Below are 21,297 nucleotides of genomic sequence, written 5' to 3'. Positions count from 1 at the left end.
CCGTGAGGTTGCTGGTTTGATCCTTGGCCTTGCTCAGTGGGTTAAGGATCTGGTGTTGCCGTGAGCTGTGGTGTAGGTTGCAGATGTGGCCCAGATCCTGCGTTGCTGTGGCTGTGGTGTGTGCTGGCAGCTGTAGATCCAATTCGACCCCTAGCCTGGGACCCTCCATATGCCGCGAGTTTGGCCCTAAGTGAATGAGTAAATGAAGAATTAATGTATTTTGTCATACTTTAGCCTGTTGACCTCTGAAAGGAGAGCTAGTTTGCCAAATTTGTAAATAGTCTTAACTTCCCCCACCACCCCTGACAATCTCAGCTATGTCGCAATGTCTGATGATAATATCTCGAGTGAATACCATATATTCAGAGGAAAGTTGGCCAGATTTATTTGTTACTCTTGGCTGTCTGAGAGTATTTGATGCACACGGCTGTGCTATTCCCTTCTTTAGTGTGTTTTTTATTGGCAAAAACATAGCACAAAAGGCATTGAAACAGCATCACATACAAGCCCATGAGAGAAAGATGTGTGTCTTTGAGGAGCACTGAAAATTGATGAACCCTTCTATCACAGATGATCATCGTCGGTAGAAAGGGATTAAAAATGATGAAACCCTACATTTCATCAATTTCACAGTCTACCCCTCTGGGTAAGGAGAGTTTCTACCTGCTAAAGTAGAAGGCTTTAAATGAACACGCTGAAATTTGTCAATTTCATATTGTTCTGTCATTTTAAGATCGTCTTATGGCCAGAAATCAAGGACACATCACATTGTTAATCATGCTTCATAGATGGACATGCTTAAATCTAATGAAAAAGGTACATATCTTTCATGACACAAAATTAGTTAAAAGATTTAATGTCCATGCTGCCAAATGCCTTAACATGTTAACAGCAAACTTTGTTTTTACATTTTATATACTGTGGCAATTTTTATTCTTTTTGCCTGTGCTTTTTTAAAAAAAATTCCTTGAGTATACTAAATAGATGTTATGAGATGATATCTTGAATATCTCATAATTGTTACATCACCCTTGAACGGGAGAAGCTGCTAGCATATGAAGTGAAACCCATAAAAAGGGAGTCCTTAGCAGTAGGGGCTTTACTTCTGTTGCTTTCTACATGTCTCTTGAATCTCTCTGTCCTGTCTTTATTACTAATCACAGTCTGGATCGGACTTATATTCCGTATTGCCCAGACCACCTGGAGCTTCTCTTCAGTCTCTATGTCTCCAGCTTCTTCTTAAAAAATCCATCCTTTACCCTGTGTAGCTCAGGGAACGCTGCCCAGTATTCTGTGATAATCTTTATGGGAAAAGAATCTGAAAAAGAGTGCATGTGCATCTGTGTATAACTGAATTGCTTGGTTGTACAGCAGAAGTTATCACAACATTGGAAATCAACTATACCTCAATAAAACATTAAAAAATGAAAAAAGAAAAAGAAAAAGAAAATCTAAAACAAAAGCAAGCAAACAGAAATCCTTCCTTTTCATACAGATTGGTCTGCCTAGGGCTTGTATTCAGTCAACACGTACCAATCCAACCATGCCAGGTAGTAAAATATTGAAGTACCTCCTTTAGCAAATAGCTGCTGCCCCAGTCCCCTGTGTGCCTCCTCAGCTGACCTCCTGGTCCCCTGGTCCTTCTCCTGTTGGACTCAGTCTGTCCACCTTTAGCAGCTAAAAGGCTGGTATCCACAGAGCAGAGAACCCATAGGATCCTTTGCTTCTGGTGCTTAAGATTGTTTTACTTTATGGAAGTTCTCAGGGTAGAGGTTCAACTGGGGCTGTAGCCACTGGCCTTTGCCACAGCCACAGCAACATGGGATCCAGGCCGCATCTGCGACCTACCCCACAGCTCACGGCAACCCAGATCCTCGACCCACCAAGCAAGGCCTGGGATTTAACCCGCATCCTCATGGCTACTAGTTGGATTCGTTTCCAATGAGCCATGATGGGAGCTCCCCAGATTGTTAATATCATGAACGTTATCCCTGGATCTGCTCAGTGTGGGAAATGACCATGTACATGTTGTGATAAATACTTGGTCTCTCTCTGGAGGCTGTCTTTCAGTTAACGTTATCGTCTGCCATTTATCTGCCCTCTGCCCACCACTTCTTGTCTCTCTAGTAAAAGAAAACTCCCTTTGGTGTCTCTTCCAACCAATGGCCAATCATCTGCTAATTCTTCCACTAGAATCCCTACCCCTTCCCTCCCCTCTTCAGCTCCATCGTTTTATTTATTTTTTATTTTTTTAATATAACTTTTATTTACATAAGTAATATCTATAGAATATAACTGCTTTCTCTAGAACAAGAAAATTTATGACTGATACTGCTTTTTTGTCATAGCCTTCTTCAAGCAAGATAGTATATACATGGTCACTATATTTCAAAGAACATGGTGGTAAACAGAGGATATTCATATTTTTATCTGGGCCTAAATCATTTACCAATATCCATCATTTTATGATAACACTCAGCAGAAATGTCACCTTCGAGACTCTTTCCTAATACCACATTTCATCTTTGTCACCCATCCTCATCTTCATTTCTCTTTCTCACTGTTCCTGTAACATCTGCTCTTCTCTCTGTCATTGCGCTATTAGACACAGGAGCCAGATGGGTTTCCTACCACTGCAGCACTGGACTGAGGCTTGCTTGTGGTCAGAAAGTGCCTGAGTCAAGTGGATCCCAGGGCCTGGCTCAGTCATTCAGCCAGTTGGAGATTGTCACCTGACCCTTACAACACCTAAGCTAACTTTTTTCTTAATCAAAGGCTTCCTTCCACTCCTAGTACCATAGTCAGATATGTGAGCATCACAAAATATTTCTCTGTTTTCAATGAACTACAGAGAGCTTTCAGCAGCTTTTGGTGTTTTGATTTCAGCAGTTAATGGAGCCAGAAAGAATTGGTTCTTTAAAATTTTCTTGACTGGAATTTAGAAATCCGTTTTCTTCTATGCATCCCATATTTCCCTCATCTAGATCTAGGGTTTAGCCCAACTGAAGTCCTTTTAATTTTCTAAGCCAGTTGTACACATCTTCATGCTTTCTGCCTTCATTTCTGTCCTTTTTTTGTGCCCTCAGTCTCACCCCTGCTCAGTGAAATTCCTCCTGCTCTCTTCTAAGACTCCGTTCAGATGACAGCATCTTTTTCTTCCTCATACAGAATTGATCATTGTCTGTTAGTCCCACAGTGACTTGTTCATTTTCCAGAATAATTAGATGCTGATATGCTGGTGAACTGCATTATAGTAAGAGGCCGTAGGATATAGTTATTAAGAATGTGTTCATGTTCTGCTTCCCCATTTAAAAGCTGTGCAAACTTGGGCAAGTACTCTAACTTCTCTGAATTTCAGTTCCATTCTGTTATATAAGAGTCATGAAGTCATACTAAACTCAAGGTTTCATGAAGCAAATATGCAGACATTTACAATTGTCTGTTACGATTAATAAATGTTAGCTCTTATTATTATTGTTTTATTATTGCTGTCTCTCCCTTGTTAGATTTTGAATATTTGAGGGCAAGAGCCATGGCTTATTTCATCGTATGTCTCCAGATTTTGCACAGTGCCAAGTGTAGAGTAATGAAACAGCCAAAAAAATGTTGAATAAAAATTAAACAGCCAAATTTAATTAGCAAAGTCAGTTAAAAATATTCTAAAGACAAATATAATCTCTGTTACTTCACCAATGAGATAATCAAAAGGTGGAATGCAGTTAATAACTAAGAAAATAATTAGGATGTATCATAACATCTGTTTAAAATCAAGTGAATAGGTAGCCAAGAAAACATGAATATATTATTATTTTTCCTGTGGTTCTTTAACCCATTCTGATTTTATTGTTAGAATTCTATAGGCTTAACCAAAATAAGGACTTCAGAAAATTTTAATTTATTGTGTAGTTTCAGAAGTCCAGGTTTTTTCAGAAGAATGTGGTTAAAATCTAGTGGAAATGTTTACTATCCTTTGATACTTATCATTTCCTTTTAGTTTTATACCATTTTAAATAAGGAAGTGATATATATGAACTCAAATTCATGATAAGAGCTCCATGATAACATTAATTTTAAGTGTGTCCATAGTTTATCAATTTTTAGTATCGAAATTAAAACTAGGAGTTCCTGTCTTGGTGCAGCGGAAACGAGTCTGACTATGAACTATGAGGTTGCGGGTTTGATCCCTGGCCTCACTCGGTTGGTTGGGGATCCGGTGTTGCTGTGAGCTGTGGTATAGGGTGGCAGCTGTGGCTCTGATTGGATCCCTAGACTGGGAATGTCCATATGCTGCAGGTAAGGCCCTAAAAGACAAAAAGACACACAAAAAATTAAAACTAAATCTGCAGAGTTCCCTGATGGCCTAGTGGTTAAGGATCTGTTGTTGTCACTGCTGTATGGTGGATTCCATCCCTGGCCCGGTAACTTAGGCATGCTGGGGCGTGGCTAAAAAGAAAAAGAACAAAATTAAGTCTGAGATGTAGAAGTCAAAGCACATGAGGTTCAAGATGATTGTTGCTAAGTCGGTTACTTTAAGGCATTTGCTCTCTCCCCTCCAGATAACCACCTGCTACTCTGTGGCAGTACAAGCATACCTCAGAGATATTACAGGTTCAGTTCCAGATAACTGTAATAAAGCAAATCTGTAACAAAGTGAGTCATAGGGGTTTTGGATTCCCAGTGCATATAAAAGTTATGTTTGCACTATACTGTGGTGTATTAAATGTGCAATAGCATTATGCCTAGAAAACAATGTACGTACCTTAAATAAAAAATACTTTGTTAAGAAATGCTGACTACCTGGTAATGTAGGGTTGCCACAAACCTTCAGTCAATTTGTTAAAAGCAAAAAAAAAAAAAAAAAAAAAAAAAAACCCAACAAAAACAAAAAAATGCATTGTCTGTGAAGCACAGCAAATGAGGTATACCTGAAATAATAAAGAGCACCCATTTAAATAATAAAAATTATTTACTGAATAATAAAAATACCACAAGCCATTTGTGCTTGTCATGGTTGTGGTCCTATTTGTTCCTCACAGCCATTTGTTAGGAAGCCCCTTAGCTGATGAGATTCTCAGAGGGGGTAGACAGAATAGTATAGTTAAGGAGATACTACATGGTGAAGCTGGGACCAGAATCCTGGTTTCTTGTTTCAAATCCCGTGTCTCCCACTAATACATAATAATATCCATTAATATCCTTAGTGATAGATATCAAACACCAAGAACATGGTGTTTCCCTAAGGGTAACCCATGTTCTTCAGTGATTTTTTTCATTAGATTTACAACCTTCTGTAATACACAATCAACACTTCCTTTAAAGAGATTAAATATGCAACTGTTACTACATTTTTACTATAAAGATGAAATATTCTTGATACTGGTGAAGTTTGTTTTTCCAGCACCCCCAGGCCATCCCAGGGGATCTTTGATGATTCAGTAATATTATTTATTGGACTCGGAAGGATATTTTAGAAGTCATTAAGTATGTATCTCATTTTTCTGGGATCTGTCTATACACTTGAGTTTTTTTTATTTGTTGTTGTTGGGATGGCTTTACAAATTTAAGATTGTTCAAAAAAATTCGGACTTTTAGAAATTATATATCTCATTTCCTTTTTCAGCTCTCTTTTAGAAAGTATGGGATGACTTCATTTTTAAAAATTAATTTGATTTATCCTAAGGAATACTTTCCCAGAAAGCTATGCTTTGTTTTCAAGTCTTTTTGTGTTCACAACAGAATTATTTTATGAATTTTGACGTATTTACATTTTAATAAATTTACTCCTCATCAGAATTTTGACCTTCTAACTAATCAATCTATTGATGTTTTTCATTTTTGCATGCATCTTTATATACTTAGGAGGAATTTGTATACTCAATAGACATTTACTGTATTAGTGAATGAATTTATAATAAACTTTGCTTTTTTCTAGTGATTTTTATTTTTTCCATTATAGTTGGTTTACAGTGTTCTGTCAATTTCTACTGTATAGCAAAGTGACCCAGTCACACATATATATACGTTATTTCTCTCACATTATCTTCCATTATGTCCCATCATAAGTGACTAGATACAGTTCCCTGTGCTAAACAGTAGGGTCTCATTGCTTATCCACTATAAATGCAATAGTTTGCATCTATGTAATAAACTTGTTTTCCTATCGTATTTGTGAGAGCAGTAGAAAACTTTTTAAGTGTTTTCTCAGGTGAAATAGTTCTGCTAAATATTTTCCTAGCATCTTCAATTTAAAAATAATAAATAATATTCAAACTTCCAAAATACTTTCTTTCAACAGATATTTACAACATTGTTCTAAGCACAACAGTTAAAAACTAATTCTACAGCCAATCATTTGCTTCTGTAGCACCTTAAAAAAAATGTGACAGAGTTTCATTAATTTCATAAACAATCAGCTACTTTTAACAGATACTAGTGCCAGGAACTATTATTAACATAGGCAGTCTAAAAATAAATAGGATTATTTGCATTCAGTAATTCTCCTATTCTAATAACTAAGGATCAGACCATGGGTAACACTGTGATGCTGCAGATTTTAGCTATGATGGAGCTGTGTGCAGAAGGCTGTGTGAGTCCAGAAGAGGAGCCCCTACCTGTAAAAGCAGTATCTTAGGGAGTTGTGTAATTAATCATTCCCCCAAAGCTCTATTTATAGGACTTTGCAAAACCCTTCTCTTGGCTGCCAGCCTCTCTCATCCCAGTCCATCCTTTGCATTACCAGCAGAATTAACTTACTAAAAATCTGACCAGTTTGAGTGTACCAGCTGAAAGAAGAGTAGATCATTTCAGCCAGAAATACTGATGTCTACAGAGTGGCAAAAAAGTGGTCAATTCAGTGTGGCCAAGTTATTCATTGTAGAATAGGGAGTGTGAGAAGAATTTGAGGCGAAGGCTTTAGCCCAATTATATGGCATACTTAGGATTTTTTGGCCATATTTTCTAATCATTCAGGAACCAAGGTGTTATTTGAACTGAAATAATGTGATCAGATTTGCTTACGAGGAAATTCTTTTGGGGTCATGAACATCCAACTGGAGAGAGAGGTTGGTACCAAGAGAAAGGCTTTGTGATCAGTTCTTGAAATTGGGAATTTTGTAGGTAGTTGATTATTTGCCTTCTTGGTGTATATATTTTATTGAATGATGAATAATTTATAATTTAAAAATTCCTAGTAACAAAATCTGAGGAACATTCGGGGTGCCCAGCCAGTGTTTTCACTTGTTCCTCTTGGTTACTGTGTTTTTCTAAACCTAATGGGTTTCATTCTCAGTCTTCTGCTAAAATAAGAGTTTGCTGAATCTGAACTTCTGTTATGTTTGTGTAATTGCTTTTTTCTACTGTTTGACAGTTGGGATCCACCATACATCACCTTAAAGTTTCATAAGCCCACATTAATTAGACTCAGATTTCTGATATGCACCTTTTGTGCTCATTCACCAAGTGTTGTCATAAAGTTCATACACAGTTCGATCCCTGAGATCCCTGTTCTGTTTAATGCTGTCTACTTCAACATGGAGTTACTGGGACAATTCGCCTTGTCGTTTGAAATCATTCCTTGTTTACTGCTTCTACCACTGTGCCATAGAGTTTGCATTTCTTTTTATTTTATGCTTCATTTGTTCTGTGAGGTTATTTGATCTTTAGACTTTTCGCTTAGCTGAGACATTGTTGTAACTATCGCATTTCCTATATCTACATGAAAAGCATACTTGCCAAGTAACTAGAAACACTCATAACGAAACTATTTCTGGTCTTTCCCAATATAGCAACTCTTCTTCATTTCTGTCTTTTTTTTTTTTTTTCAATATGTTTCCAGAACACTGTTGTGGAGGCTTCTATTCAGCTTCCTCCTTCCCTTTTCTCACCAAAGCAAAAACGAGAAGTCCGGCCAAGTGACGACTCTCTGTATAAGCTTCAGCTCATCGCATTCCGCAATGGAAAGCTTTTTCCAGCCACCGGGAATTCGACCAATTTGGCCGACGACGGCAAACGGCGCACCGTGGTTACCCCTGTGATTCTCACCAAGATAGGTGTGTCAGTGGCACATGTGTCAGCCTATAGTCCCTGGGCAGTGCGGCTTTGTGATTTATTGTCCCCAAAATGCTTGTTTTTGTTCCTTCTCGTTTGCACCAGACACCAGTGGAAGGAAAAGATTTGCAGAGTACCCATTAGTGTATACATGGACATGTAATTGCTTATGACGTTTGTTTCAGAAACATTTTCATTCCCCGTTTCCTTCAGATGGGGTGAACATCGATACCCACCACATCCCCGTCCACGTGACACTGCGTCGAATCGCGCATGGAGCAGATGCTGTGGCTGCCCAGTGGGATTTTGATTTGCTGAACGGACAAGGAGGCTGGAAGTCAGATGGGTGTCATATACTCTACTCGGATGAAAATATCACCACCATTCAGTGCTTCTCCCTTAGCAACTACGCAGTTTTAATGGTATGGCTTTAAGTTGATGCATAAACACTGAGTGTTCTAATGTTTTCCCTATGCATTGCTAAGATCAAAGATTTTTTTTTTAATTTTTCACATAAATTGCTCCCTTTAATGAAGTAAGAGATGACATTTGGTGTAATTCTGATTTTAAAGGGAAACTGAATTACTACTAAGTGATATGTATGGGATTTAATTTGGTATATGAACTTTTGGTCAACTTTATATGTGAATCAGTCCAACTAGACCTTGACCCTAAAATTTGGAGAAATTTTGGGTGGGATTTTTAAAAACAATTTTTTTCTGAGCACAAGGTCTTTTATGAGGCATCGAATATATATTCTTACACAAGGAAGAAAAAAGACAATGCCTAAAGCCTAGCTTCTCTCCAATATAGTTCTCCGACTGCTTCTGCCCCACCACTACCCAAGCCCCAGGGTCCCCGGCTTTTAGAACCAGGATCTGTTTGTCTTTCTGGACTGTAGCCCATGGTGGAGAGGGGAGAGGGAGGCAGGAGCTGAGAAAGGAGCTGGGTATACAGGGCACGAAGAGAGACAGTCCAGTGTCCAACCCAGAAAGAGTGGCCTATTTGCTCAAAGATACACAGCAAATAGTGAAAGACTTTCCTCCTTTGCCATCCTGTGCCTTTTCCCACTGCACATCATAAATTTTAGACTCCTTTTGAATTTAGAGTCATAGTGATAATTTCAGTTGAGTTGCTGCCGGCAATAGTATTGACATAAATGTCTTTTCTGTTTTAATGCTAATCAAATTAATGTTGTTTTCTGTTTTTTACCATTATTCATCTCTATTAATCTTTGGTAAGGTACCTAGTTATTAGTGCATAGGAACAGATCTTTTTAGTAATGAGCCATTTAAGTGGTTCTGATTCCTAAGTTGATAGTCTTAAAATTAACCATGCTAGTTTTTATGTCGTATTATGGTTACTATAAGATGCTAATATCCCGGAGTCTGTATAGCTGCCTTTAGAGGATGGTGGAAAAGAATTACTGATGAGTATGAAGGACATTGCCTTGAAATGCTTGAGGCCAGCCTGGGAGTGAGGATGCCTAAATTTTTGTTTCTGCCTCCAGCTCTGAATCTGTTCTCCAGACAATATTCTGTCATAGCACTAAATAATCTGGAAACATGATCTCTTTTGCTTTTTGTGAATTATTCTTTTCTTAAAAAGATAAGGGAGCATTTACCACTGGAAATGTCTTGAAGCAAGCTTGAATTAGAAGAGATTTTCCTCAACTCTGTTTTTTGGTTTACTCTTTGCTCCTCAATTTAGGATATCTTACTTAGCTTACCAAACAGGCAGAGGAGTGACGGGATTATCTAGTAGGGCATAAGGATTAATGTGTGTGTTATTGAGCCCAGCAGGCAGCGGATGGAGTCTGCCCTAGTTAAGACTCAGATTGTGTCTGTATTAAGTCATCTATCCTTCGGGTTTAAAGTAAGTATTGATAGTTTAGGAGTCTCTTCACAAATAGATGTTTGATTTCTGTAAGTCTGAATCTGGTTTCTGTAAGTTCACATTTTATGGTTGTGTGGTCACCTGTCAAGAAAGCTTGAAGCAGTAATTAAAACATGAAGCATTTTCTCTTTCAGTTTGCATGTGTTTTTGCCATTCAGGTTTTAATTATAAAATAGCTTGAAACTAAGAAGTACTGAAGGAGAAATGAGACATGTAGCATTATCTGAAATTTTTGTAATAGTTAAACTAGAAACTGTTGGGCAGGATAAATGAGATGCAGACACACAGAAAAGACATAAGTTTCACTGTTGAAGACATGATATTACACTGTGTGAAACTTTTATTTTTGTTTAATTTAATACCAGTTTAAAACATCTAGTTTTGAACTTCCTAGCTGTCCTTAACAATTTAAATTAGTATAATCCTTTTCTTGAAGGAATAAGCTATTCTTTTATCTTTCATACTTTTAATCTTTTAAAAAATGTAATACACAGTTCTTTAAAGCTAAAATGCAACCCTAAGATATTTTTCTATTTTCAAAGAATATCCTTTTGCTTTTCTTAAATATAACTGTGCCATCTAGAGGAAGCAAGGTAAAATGTATCTGAAATTGTGGACAAAATGATAATAAAATTAGTATGTGGGATTTTTAGAACTGCTCATGAAACATGAAGGCAAAGTTAATGAAATCATACCTACTCTTATGTTATATCTAAGATAGAAGAAATTTCTTTAAAAAATTGGAAGTGAAACCTAAAAAAAAAATTGAAGTCAACATCTTTTTTCTTTACCTAACACTATTTTGAATCACAGATAAAATCTTATTTTTCTTGAAAACTGCCTTAATGTAGGGTTTTGTATAGGAAGTCTAAAAGGAGTTTTATATTTTAAAAATGAGACAAAAAGAATATATTTATTTGTCTATCTCGAATAGATACTATGATTTAGTTCAGTAGACATCCTTACATAACCATTAGTGTCCTAAGTTCTCAGTGGGAGCTAGAGAAAAAAAACGTTAAACTGAAATTGGGTTTATTTAAATAATATGATCATGAATAGCCAGTTGAGGAGTTCCCGTCATGACTCAGTGGGTTAAACCTGACATAGTGTCCATGAGGATGCAGGTTTGATACCTGGCCTGGCTCAGTGGGTTAAGGATCCAGCATTTCCACAAGTTGTGGCATAGGTCTCAGCTGCAGCTTGGATCTGCTGTTGCCAGGGCTGTGGTGTAGGTGGCAGCTGCAGGTCTGATTTGACCCCTAGCCTGGGAGCTTCCATATGCCGCAGGTACGGCCCTTAAGAAGAAAGAAAGAAAGAAGTAGCCAGTTGGCCAAGAAGCTAGGGGCTGGCATCCGTAGAAAAACAAAACAAAACTGTATGGCAAGTAGGTAATGATAGGGCCACACTATTTATGGTAATGCTTACTACTTTAATTGGTAACAGTAGTGAAGATAAACACTATACCTTGGTTCCTCTTTTGTTATTGTAGTCACCTAGCAACACATGAAACTAGAGAGCACTCATTTGTTTTTACATCTCCTGTTGCTTTTAAATTGTGTTTATTTAAAACTTGCTGAATGAAAACAAACTTTGGTTTCATTTACTCTATAATTCAACGTGAATGCTAGCAGAATTTTTATTTATATAATTCTTAAGCAGGGACTGTGCTTATATGGATCAAATGTTTCGATTATTTCTAACAGTAAGGTGCAGTGAAAGCTTGAACTCCCACCCCTCAGTCCTATGGCAGCCATTCTCCACAAAATGGGTAACCACTAATATCAGTTTATTGCATATTATTGAAGAGATTTTCATGTATATTACAACAAAAGAAATACATGGCCATATATGCTGCTGCTGCTTTTTTTTTTTATATAACATGAAAATTGCATGTTGCAAACATTGTTCTCAGTGATGTTTTTTTCCACGAAACATTATGTCTTACGACAATGATGATAATGTCTGTGGACCAGTATGTCTTATGCCGATGATGACATCTTATGATGGTGATATTCTTAGGATGACATAAGGGTGGGGATGACAGTGGCTAATTTTCATCAAGCACTTCTGCATCTTCCAAAGTCTTGACATGTGTTCACCTATTTGGTCATCATAACAACTTGGTGACGTACAGGGCTAATGCTATTTCCCCCAGTTTGCAGACGGAGAAACCAAGGCTCAGAGAGGTTAAGCATCATGACCAAGTTTAGGAGAGGTAGTTAGTGTCAGCACTGGAACTTGAATTCAGACTCCAGAAGTGTCTTAACTCCTTTACTTGATCTCCTTTCTGAAAACTTCTATATCCGTGTTAAAGAGCTTTCTCTCTCTATTTTCACTTCTGAATATTATTTTATGTCCTCCCCATAATTTATTTGGGTTTTCCTCTATTTTGTTGGTTTCTAATAATTGGCTTATACAGAATTATTTTGCACATTTACTAGAAAACCTACAGGATAAATTCTCTGAAGTAGAGTTGATAATGTATGGAGGACCAACACTTTTTCCTTTTTTAATTAAATTGACTTGTTAAGCTATGTGCACAGATCTTAAGTGTATAACTTGGTGATATTTTTACCTGTGAATATACTTATATTTAACTGCTATCAAGATCAAGATTTTTACTTAAGCACTCAAAGGCTTTAGCTATGTTTCTTTTTTAAGAAAATTTTTATTGTAGTTTATTTACAATGTTCTGTCAATTTTCTGCATTATAGCAAAGTGACCCAGTCATACATAGGTACATATTCCTTTTCTCACATATCCTCCATCATGTTCCATCACAAGTGAGTGGATATAGTCCCCTGTGCTATACAGCAGGATGTCATTGCTTATCCACTCCAAATGCAATTGTTTGCATCTACTAACCCCAAACTCCCCGTCCATCCCACTTCCTCCCTCTTGGCAACCACATGCCAATGAGTTTGTTTCTTTTCTGTAGATAGATTCATTTGTGTCATATGTTAGATTCCAGGTATAAGTGGTATTATATACTATTTGTCTTTTCTTTCTGACCTACTTCACTCACTTTGAGGATCTTTAGTTGCATCTATGTTGCTGCAAAATGTCCTTTTTTAAATTTTGCTTCTTAGGGCTGCAGGTGCAGTATTTGAAGGTTACCAGGCTAGGGGTTGAATCAGAGCTGCAGTTGCTGGCCTATGCATGCCACAGCCACAGCAATGCGGGATCTGAGTCATGTCTGCAGTATACACCACAGCTCATGACGATGCCAGATTCTTAACCCACTGATCGAGGCCAGGGATCAAACCCACATCCTCATGGGTCCTAGTTGGGTTCGTTAACTGCTAAGCCATGAAGGGAACTCCTATTTTTTCCTTTTTTAAGGCTGAGTAGTATTCCATAATGTATCTATGTTAAAATTGCAAACATAATTATTTTTAAGGAACCAAATAAATGGAAGAAGAGTTTTTGAAATTCTTTGTTTGCTTGACAGAGGTTCATATATTTAAAAGAACTACTTCTCACCTGAGAATTACCATATGAAAGAGTGATCAGTGTTGAGCATGGACTGTGGTCAAGTCAGCACCAGAGTCAGAGACTTTTCCTGTCTTATTTATCCCTAGTATCTGAGGGCTTACTTTATTTTATAATTGGAAATCTGTACCTTTTTATCCTCTTCACCTATGTTGTTATAGTATCACAAAGCCTATATTTGTTTACCAATATAATTGAAAATAATTTTGATTCAGATTTCTACTTTACCTCTTTGGTTTTACCCTTTAACTTCCCTTAATTTCTTTCCTATCCTGATCTTCTCAGTTGTCTATATATTCTCTTGTGTTGAGCCATCAAAATAGGAGGTTTTTCTTAACTCGATTTGTTTCCTTTATACCAGGTGGGGGGTCTGCAAACTCAGGCAAACATTTGACCCACAGGCTTAGTTTGTTCCAGTCGGCTGCCATTTGTTTGTTTGTTTGAAGTTTTAAATGCTGGGAAAGCTCAGAGTGGTTTTTAAATTTTTTAATGATTATATTTTAAGTGGTTAATAAGCACCTGCATAATAGCCTCAATTTTGTTCTTGGCCCAGAAAACCTAAACTATTTATTCTCTGGCTTTTCACACCTTTCAAAGGTCATTTTCTCAGCAGGAATTCTCTTTCGTTTGTGAAAGTCAAAAATGTTTGTTGTGACAGCCAAAAATGGCCCTTGTGAAGCAGTGCCCTGTGTGACCGGTTAATAGTTCCTGCTCCTTTCTCTAGTCCTAACTTGGAATTATAAGGGTCAGTCTCCTCAGTTTCAACCTCCAGTTTCTTTCTCACACTACGTCACCTTCACTTTACTCTTGAAAAAGAAGAAAAACAAACAAACAAAACAAACACTGATTTCTTGTAAACCTAAATATTGTGTATGACATGGTTTGAAAACCGAACTGGCACTTTGTCTGATGTTTTATTAGATACTATCCAGCCGCCTGTGTTGTGTTATTCTCTGCAAAGGTCTGTGGGACGCACGCCCCCTCTGTCCCTTCCTCGAACCCTGCCAGATGCAATGATTGTGGTGTTTCCATCTTACAGTGTGGTAACAGCCCCAGATCATACAGCTTGTGAGTAAGTGGTGATGTGTTCTCAGACATTTCCTAGAGGGATGGAAAGATTCTAGAGACCACGTCCTAGACACTGGGAGTTTATCCCCATTACTTACTCTGTATCAGAGTAGTAGCTTTTCATAGAAACAAGGGGCAGTGTGTCCCTCCGGCTAGTGTCTAAGTGGTCCTCCTCCCCCCAGTGCTTTTTGAATTTCTCCTCCAATATTCTGGGCTCTCAGCAGAATGCAAGACCACTGAAGCCATGCACCATAGACGAACCCCGTAGGCATCTCACAAGGCAGGTTGTTCAGAGTTTCTGGTGTTGAGATTTTGTGTTGTATTTTCCCTTCTGGGTCTTGGTTTATAGACTGCCAGCCCTTGAGGGGTCCTACAGTTCCCTGAACATCAGTGTCTGGCATAATGCCTGGCCCTGGTGGGCCCCCAGTTAACATTCTTCAAATAAACAGATGAGTGTCAGGTTTTAGACTCACCTCAGTGGGGTGGAACGCTTGGGCTGGAATGCGGTTCCTGTGTTGTATGTCGAGTTTCCAAGCATTAAGTCTGGTTTTGTCAGGCTCTGGGGCCTCTCTTTGTCATTTGCTACTATGCGGGGCTTGCTAAGCTATTCTGATAGGATCTTTTTGGATTGTGATTATACATCATCAACCTCTGATTCTTCTGTGGGAAAATGTTCGTCTTCCTTCTGTACCCTGTTTAGGCATCTTTGGGGTCCTTGTCTGTCACCCAATCCTTCCTTTTATCCAGTTTTTCTCATTTTAGGTATTGTCTCAATTTCCTGATTAGAGATACATCCACTGTAAATGCCTCCTTGTACCCAGCTGTCATTTTATAGCTTTCAAAATCAGTTTAGAAGGAGAATGTAGTGATAGGAAGTGGTGAGTCCACAGCTTTGACTCCTGAAACCCTGGTTGTCTGGCATGGTGGCTGTGGCCTGTTGGAGATGTCTTCCCAGCCCACTTTGGTCTTTTATTAGGAAGGAAGCCTTAAGATGTCCACTCTCATCATTTTAGGAAGGTGTTCTCCTCGTGGTTTGGGGAGCACAGCCTTGGCACCCAAGCTTTTTGGCATCTAATCTTCCCAGCTCTTTGTTGCTCAGTTGTTCAAGCTATTCCATGGGGCTAATAATATACCTAGCTCATAAGGCTACTCTGTATAAGGTGCTAGTACAGTGCCTGGAGTATGGTAAAAGCTAGGCAAGTGATTTGCTATAATTATTTAGTATTAATAATTATACTTTGAACTCCGTGCGCCCATCACCGGGCTGCCCTTGTGTCCATCAAACACTGTTGTGATCTGATTGTGCATCTCAGTGCCCTGTGACTGTCAGGTCTTCAAAGGCAGAAACCGTGGTTTATTGTTGTGTTCCAGGGACTCACACTTTGTCTGGTCCATTCGTATTTGTAGAACTTGACTGCGGGCGGTTAGAGAGGTCTGTGTAGTCATTATTGACTTGGAGATGCTGCTGTTTTGTGCCTCATCAGCTGGTGAAATGCACCGAGTAAGTGGGATCAAAGGGCACGAAAAGTTTGAAGTCTGTGGTTGCCCTTCTAAGTCAATGCTCTTCTCCCTCTGCTACCTCAGAAGAGTCAATATTCATATTTGTAAAGCAGATGGTCTGTGGTTAAGACACAAATGTGTATGTGTATGCGCATGAGCATACACACACAGCATAAGTCGTCAACACTGTGAAAGGAGAGCAAAGTCATGTGTGAGGAAAATAGCATGAAAATAGTCCTTGAATTAAATAAATAAAGAGGGGTCAGGGCCAGAGTTCTGTTAATCAGTGTGTTTTAGTCACTGAGAAGATCTCAGTTCCTATAGGACCAGAGAAGTGCTCCTAGAATAATGCTTTCTTTTCCCCCTTCAGGACTTGACGGGATCTGAACTCTACACCCAGGCAGCCCATCTCCTGCACCCTGTGGTTTATACTACTGCTGTCATTCTGCTCTTGTGCCTCTTAGCGGTCATTGTCAGTTACATACACCATCACAGGTAGGAAATCGAACTTGGCCACCAGTGGACTTGGATTTGGAGGTGTTTATTTCGCCCTAGGAAAAAAATGGAGTGTAACACCGTGCCGTCCTTCCAAAATAAGGATGGTAACTTCAGAATACCTACAGGCCTTCTTCATTTCATGTAGTTCAGGACACAAAGAATTTGTACGTGGGATGGTAAATTCATCTTTGACAGGGGTGGCAGGGGTTGGGGTCGTAAGGGTGCGAGGTAAGGTGGAGCCTTGTTATCTGCAGAGGTGTGCTCCGGAACCAGAATGTGATATGATTTCTACTTTAAGAATTTTGCCTGTTGTGATAGTCTTTGTTTTTATAGACAGCATTTAAATTTGTGGCATTTAAGTGTGGGATACAGTTTTTGTTAATGGGAGGTGAAGCTACAGAAACTTTGATTTTATGGTAGGAAATAAGGAACTGAAAGGATTTGCTAAGCAGAAATTCCCTTTACAAGAGGTGTTGCTAGAATGTATTTTTGTTTTTAAGCTGGACATATATGACATTTCTTGACATTTAGTTAAGAAACAAGGAGATTTTGCTATAAAAAAGAAAGAAGGACTGCAGCATTTCATTATGAAAGGCCAGGAAGAAATGCACTGGGCATTTAGACCATATTATCCTAGTAGGTCAGGAAAAACAGAGATTGGCACTTTGCAGAAAGCTCTAGGAAGCAAACAAATAATCCTTCTGTCATAAAACATCATAACTATCAAAAGCCCACACATTTCTTATTATGGAGAATTTGTCTAGCTTTTAGTGGCTGCTGTATTTCCATTTGACTTGTCTTTTATAGTGTGTAAAGTTAAATGTTAAGACACTGTATTGAGTTGAGTGATTTGTCAAACCCTCTGCGTGTGTGTGTCTGATTTTTTTTTTTTTTTTTTTTTTTCTTTTTTGGCCACCTCACAGCATATGGAGTTCCCAGGCCAGAGATCAGATCTGAGTTGTAATTGCAACCTGAGTTGGCAGTAGCGGCAACAGTGGATCCTTGAACCAAACTGTGCTGGGCCAGGGATTGAACCTGTGTCCCTGCTGTCCCAAGATGCTGCTGATCCCATTGTGCCACAGTGGGAACTCCTGATAGTATGTTTTTAAATAACATGTTTAAATGTTTACACTTGGCCTTTTATGAGTTGGAAATGTTAACCTGGAGCTGAATGTTGTAGTGTCTGGCTTCCAGTGTACTAACTTGAATATTCATTTTTTTTCCTTTTCTTTCAACAGTTTGATAAGAATCAGTCTCAAAGGCTGGCACATGCTTGTGAACTTGTGCTTTCATATTTTCCTGACCTGTGTGGTCTTTGTGGGAGGAATAACCCAAACTAGAAACACCAGCGTCTGCCAAGCAGTAAGTCAGACTGAAAAACTGAAATTTAAAAAAAAAAAAATGATATTAGAGAGTAATTTCATAGGTTTCATTAACTGTAAAAGGAAAAAATGTTTCTTAAAAGCATTTCCTTTAGCTAAGTAAAGTTAAACTGAATGTCACTTGAACAGTTTACAAGTATACTTCAAATTGAGAATTATCATCTCACGCACGAACGAACATTAGACTTTCAGAGCTTGTCTTTTTATCTTTGGGAGTTTTGTGCCACTTGTCATGTCTGTTACAGCAGGGCCCAAGAGTTAATTTTAAAAATTTGTAAAATCTGACCATGGCTGAAAGAGAAATGACATTTGCTGACAGTAGGATTTTAGCATTTATTTTATCTACCTAGGAAGACAATGGAAGTTAGAAAAGAATTTATCGGTAAGGTATAAAAATGAGATATATCTTAGGTGCAGTAAATACAAAGAATTAAAAAATACTCAACTCATGGAGTTCCTCTTGTGGCTCAGTGGAAACGAATTCAGTGAGTATCCATGAGGACATGGATTCAATCCCTGGCCTCGCTCATTGGGTCAGGGATCCGGTGTTGCTGTGAGCCGTGGTGTGGGTGGCAGACGCAGCTCCGATTGCAGCTCATATCCCATGTTGCTGTGGCTTTGGTGTAGGCTGTAGCTCTAAGGTCTAATTCAGCCCCTGGCCTGGGAACTTATACATGCTGCGGGTGCGGCCCTAAAAAGCAAAGAAAAAAAAAAAAGAAAGAAAGAAAAAAGACTCAACTTCTAATTTCAAATAAATTATTACATATGTAGCCTTAATGAACAGTATTCTTTCAGTATAAATATAAAAAAATTAAAACTATTCAGGATATGCCTAGGAAAGACGGAAAATTCTTTCTTCACTTGTATATTCTCCATATGCATGAAGCAGGCAGGGCCACATAGTAATGAAGAGTTCTGACTACCTGGATTTGGATCTCAGTTCTGTTTCCTGTGTTTTTCATAGGCAATTTATCTAACTTTTTAAAATTGCAAAACAACATGTAATAGGGAGTCTACCCTCTTAACAAATTTTTAAGCGTGTCTTGCAGTTATCACCTCCAAGTACAGAGTTGGTACTGCAGTCTTTAGAGTGTTTTCATCTTGCATGACTGAAACGATCAGCATCCGCCCTCTTCCCTCTCCACTCAGCTCCTGGTACCACTGTCCTGCTTTGTGTCTCTGAATTCTCTTTTTTATGGCTGAATAAATATTCCACTGTATGTATACACATTTTCTTTATCCATTCATTTGTCGATAGACATTTAGATTGTTTCTAGCTTTTGGATGTTGTAACACCGCAGTGAACATGGGAACACAGTTAGCTTTTCAAGGTCCTGATTTCCGCATTTAACCTTTCTAGGTCTTAGTTTTCTCATCTGTAAATTGGGAATAATGATTGAGCTGTGATCAGATGATAGGATTATTGATATTAAAAAAGGCTGAAGGAATGCACAGATAACATAAGAACAATAGGAATGTTTAGCAAAAGTGAAGGTAGTCTTTTAAAAACATAATTTGATAGCTAAAGGTTTCCTGCTAGAATTTAGAAATGCAACTATGGGAAAACAGTTAATGAGAAGGTATCATTCATACAGTATCAAACATATCAAGTACTTAGAAATAGTTTTTAAAATGTTCAAGATTTGTACGTAAACCTTAATATGTGTTATAGAAGACTTGAATAAATGGAAAGATACACTAGGTCCAAGGATAGGAAGAGTTACAATCAGGAAGGTGGCAATTCCTCCTAAGTTCATCTACAGATTAGAAGAGGATTTTTCATGACCCTCAGTAACATGGTCTTTAAATTTGTATGAGTGTGAAGAAGGACCCGAGATTGATGGGACACTTCTGAAAAGTAGTACAGCAGGGAAGACTTGTGATCATCCCACCTTTTGAGGCTGTTGCAGTTAAAACTGTGCCATTGGGTGAAGGGATAGATAAACTGACCAGCCATAGAACAGCGAGCCTTGAAGCCGACCCAGGCAGAGCTTTGCTGTAAGCAGAGGTTACATACCTCATCAGCTGGGTCAAGACAGACCACTGCACAGGTAAGGGAGCTGGGGGACGTCCATTTGGAGAAAGAGTAAAATGGATCTGTACCTCATGCCACATTTAAAAAGTCAACTTGGGACAGATTAAAAATGTTACAAGTCCAAACCAAAGTGTTAAAATTTATATTGGAAAACAGAGTCCTGGGGATAAGGAGGGATTTCTTAACTATGACACTAAAAGGGATTAACTAGAAAAGAAAGGACATACATTGGACTAAATTAAAGATAAGATCTTTTTTTTAAAAAATTAAGATTCCTAAGGCAAGTGAACAAGTTCCAAATTAGAGACGCTATTCTCAGTACATACTACCGACAGAGCATAAGAATAAAAAATACGTTATTAAAACCTGTAAGGAGTGAGAATGCCACCAACAGCCTGGTAGAAACCGTGGCGAGTCACGGTACAGACTCTGCATTTCACAGCGGAGTCAGTGCCGGGCCAGTGTCCACACCCCTGAAGAGATGTCCACCAGCATCGGTCACGGAGGTGCAAATGCAATGAAGGTAGTTGCCATTTGGGGCCTTTTCTGTCAGCAGAAGTTTAGCTTGACAGCAGAAGTTAACTTGACAATGCCACGTACTGAAGAACACGAGGAGCCCCACGTTTTATCCATAGTGGGTGGGAATGTAAGTATATGACCCTGGAAGGCTTTACCTCCTGCAGTCAAACTCTCACACACCCTGGGACCGGACCCCAGTCCCACTCCTGGGTCAGTGGGCTTACCCACATGGAACAGACGTGTGCTTGTGAATATTCATCACAGCCCTCTCCCCAGAAGCGGAAACCTGGAAGCAACCCAAATGCCTGTGAATGAATAAAGTGCGATTTTATAGAAGAGTCAAAATTAATGCATTCCAACAAGGCACAGCCTTATGAGTCCGTCTCAGGAATATAAGTGGAAAAAGTGAGTGAATAACACTCACCTTGATACCTTTTTTAATAAAGGTAATTGTAACTAAAATGAAACAGCCCACTTTTAATGAAAACATGTAGAGGAGTTCTTCTTATGACTCAGCAGGTTAAGGACCCCAACATTGTCTCTTTGAGGATGCGGGTTCCATCCCTGGCCTCGCTTAGTGGGTTAAGGATCTGGCATTGGTGCAAGCTGTGGCATAGGTCACAGCCGCAGCTTGGATCTGTTGTTGCTGTGACTGTGACATAGGCTGCAGTTGTGGCTTCAGTTCAACACCTGGCCCAGGGTCTTCCACGTACAGCAGGGGTGGCCATAAAAGAAAAAGAGAATATGTAGGGGCAATAAAATTGTATAGCAGTTCCCACTGTGGCACAATGGAATTGGTAGTGTTTATGCAGTGTCAGGACCAGGTTTGATCCCTAGACTGGCACAGTGGATTAAAGGATC

The 21,297-nt window shown here is 38.7% G+C and overlaps 1 protein-coding gene across 9 annotated transcripts in view; it reads left to right on the top strand.

Moving 5' to 3' along the window:
- The window catches only part of ADGRA3 (adhesion G protein-coupled receptor A3), a 121,359-nt gene that overhangs the window by 88,594 nt on the left and 11,468 nt on the right, over nt 1-21,297 (top strand). For all 9 annotated transcript variants that reach the window (XM_084971640.1, XM_084971636.1, XM_084971642.1 and 6 more), the window contains 4 exons: nt 7,835-8,048; nt 8,260-8,468; nt 16,373-16,497; nt 17,739-17,862. In XM_084971640.1, the coding sequence (XP_084827766.1) occupies nt 7,835-8,048; nt 8,260-8,468; nt 16,373-16,497; nt 17,739-17,862 (672 nt within the window). The remainder of the gene's footprint in view (nt 1-7,834; nt 8,049-8,259; nt 8,469-16,372; nt 16,498-17,738; nt 17,863-21,297) is intronic.

Source organism: Sus scrofa, chromosome 8 (genome assembly GCF_054392235.1).
Source record: "Sus scrofa isolate SSC_HxYL_T2T_F1_AM1 chromosome 8, Sscrofa_HxYL_maternal_Yorkshire_Landrace_v2.0, whole genome shotgun sequence".
NCBI classification, from domain to species: domain Eukaryota; kingdom Metazoa; phylum Chordata; class Mammalia; order Artiodactyla; family Suidae; genus Sus; species Sus scrofa.
Note: the sequence above shows the minus strand (reverse complement) of the source record. Positions and strands in the feature narration are given on the sequence as shown.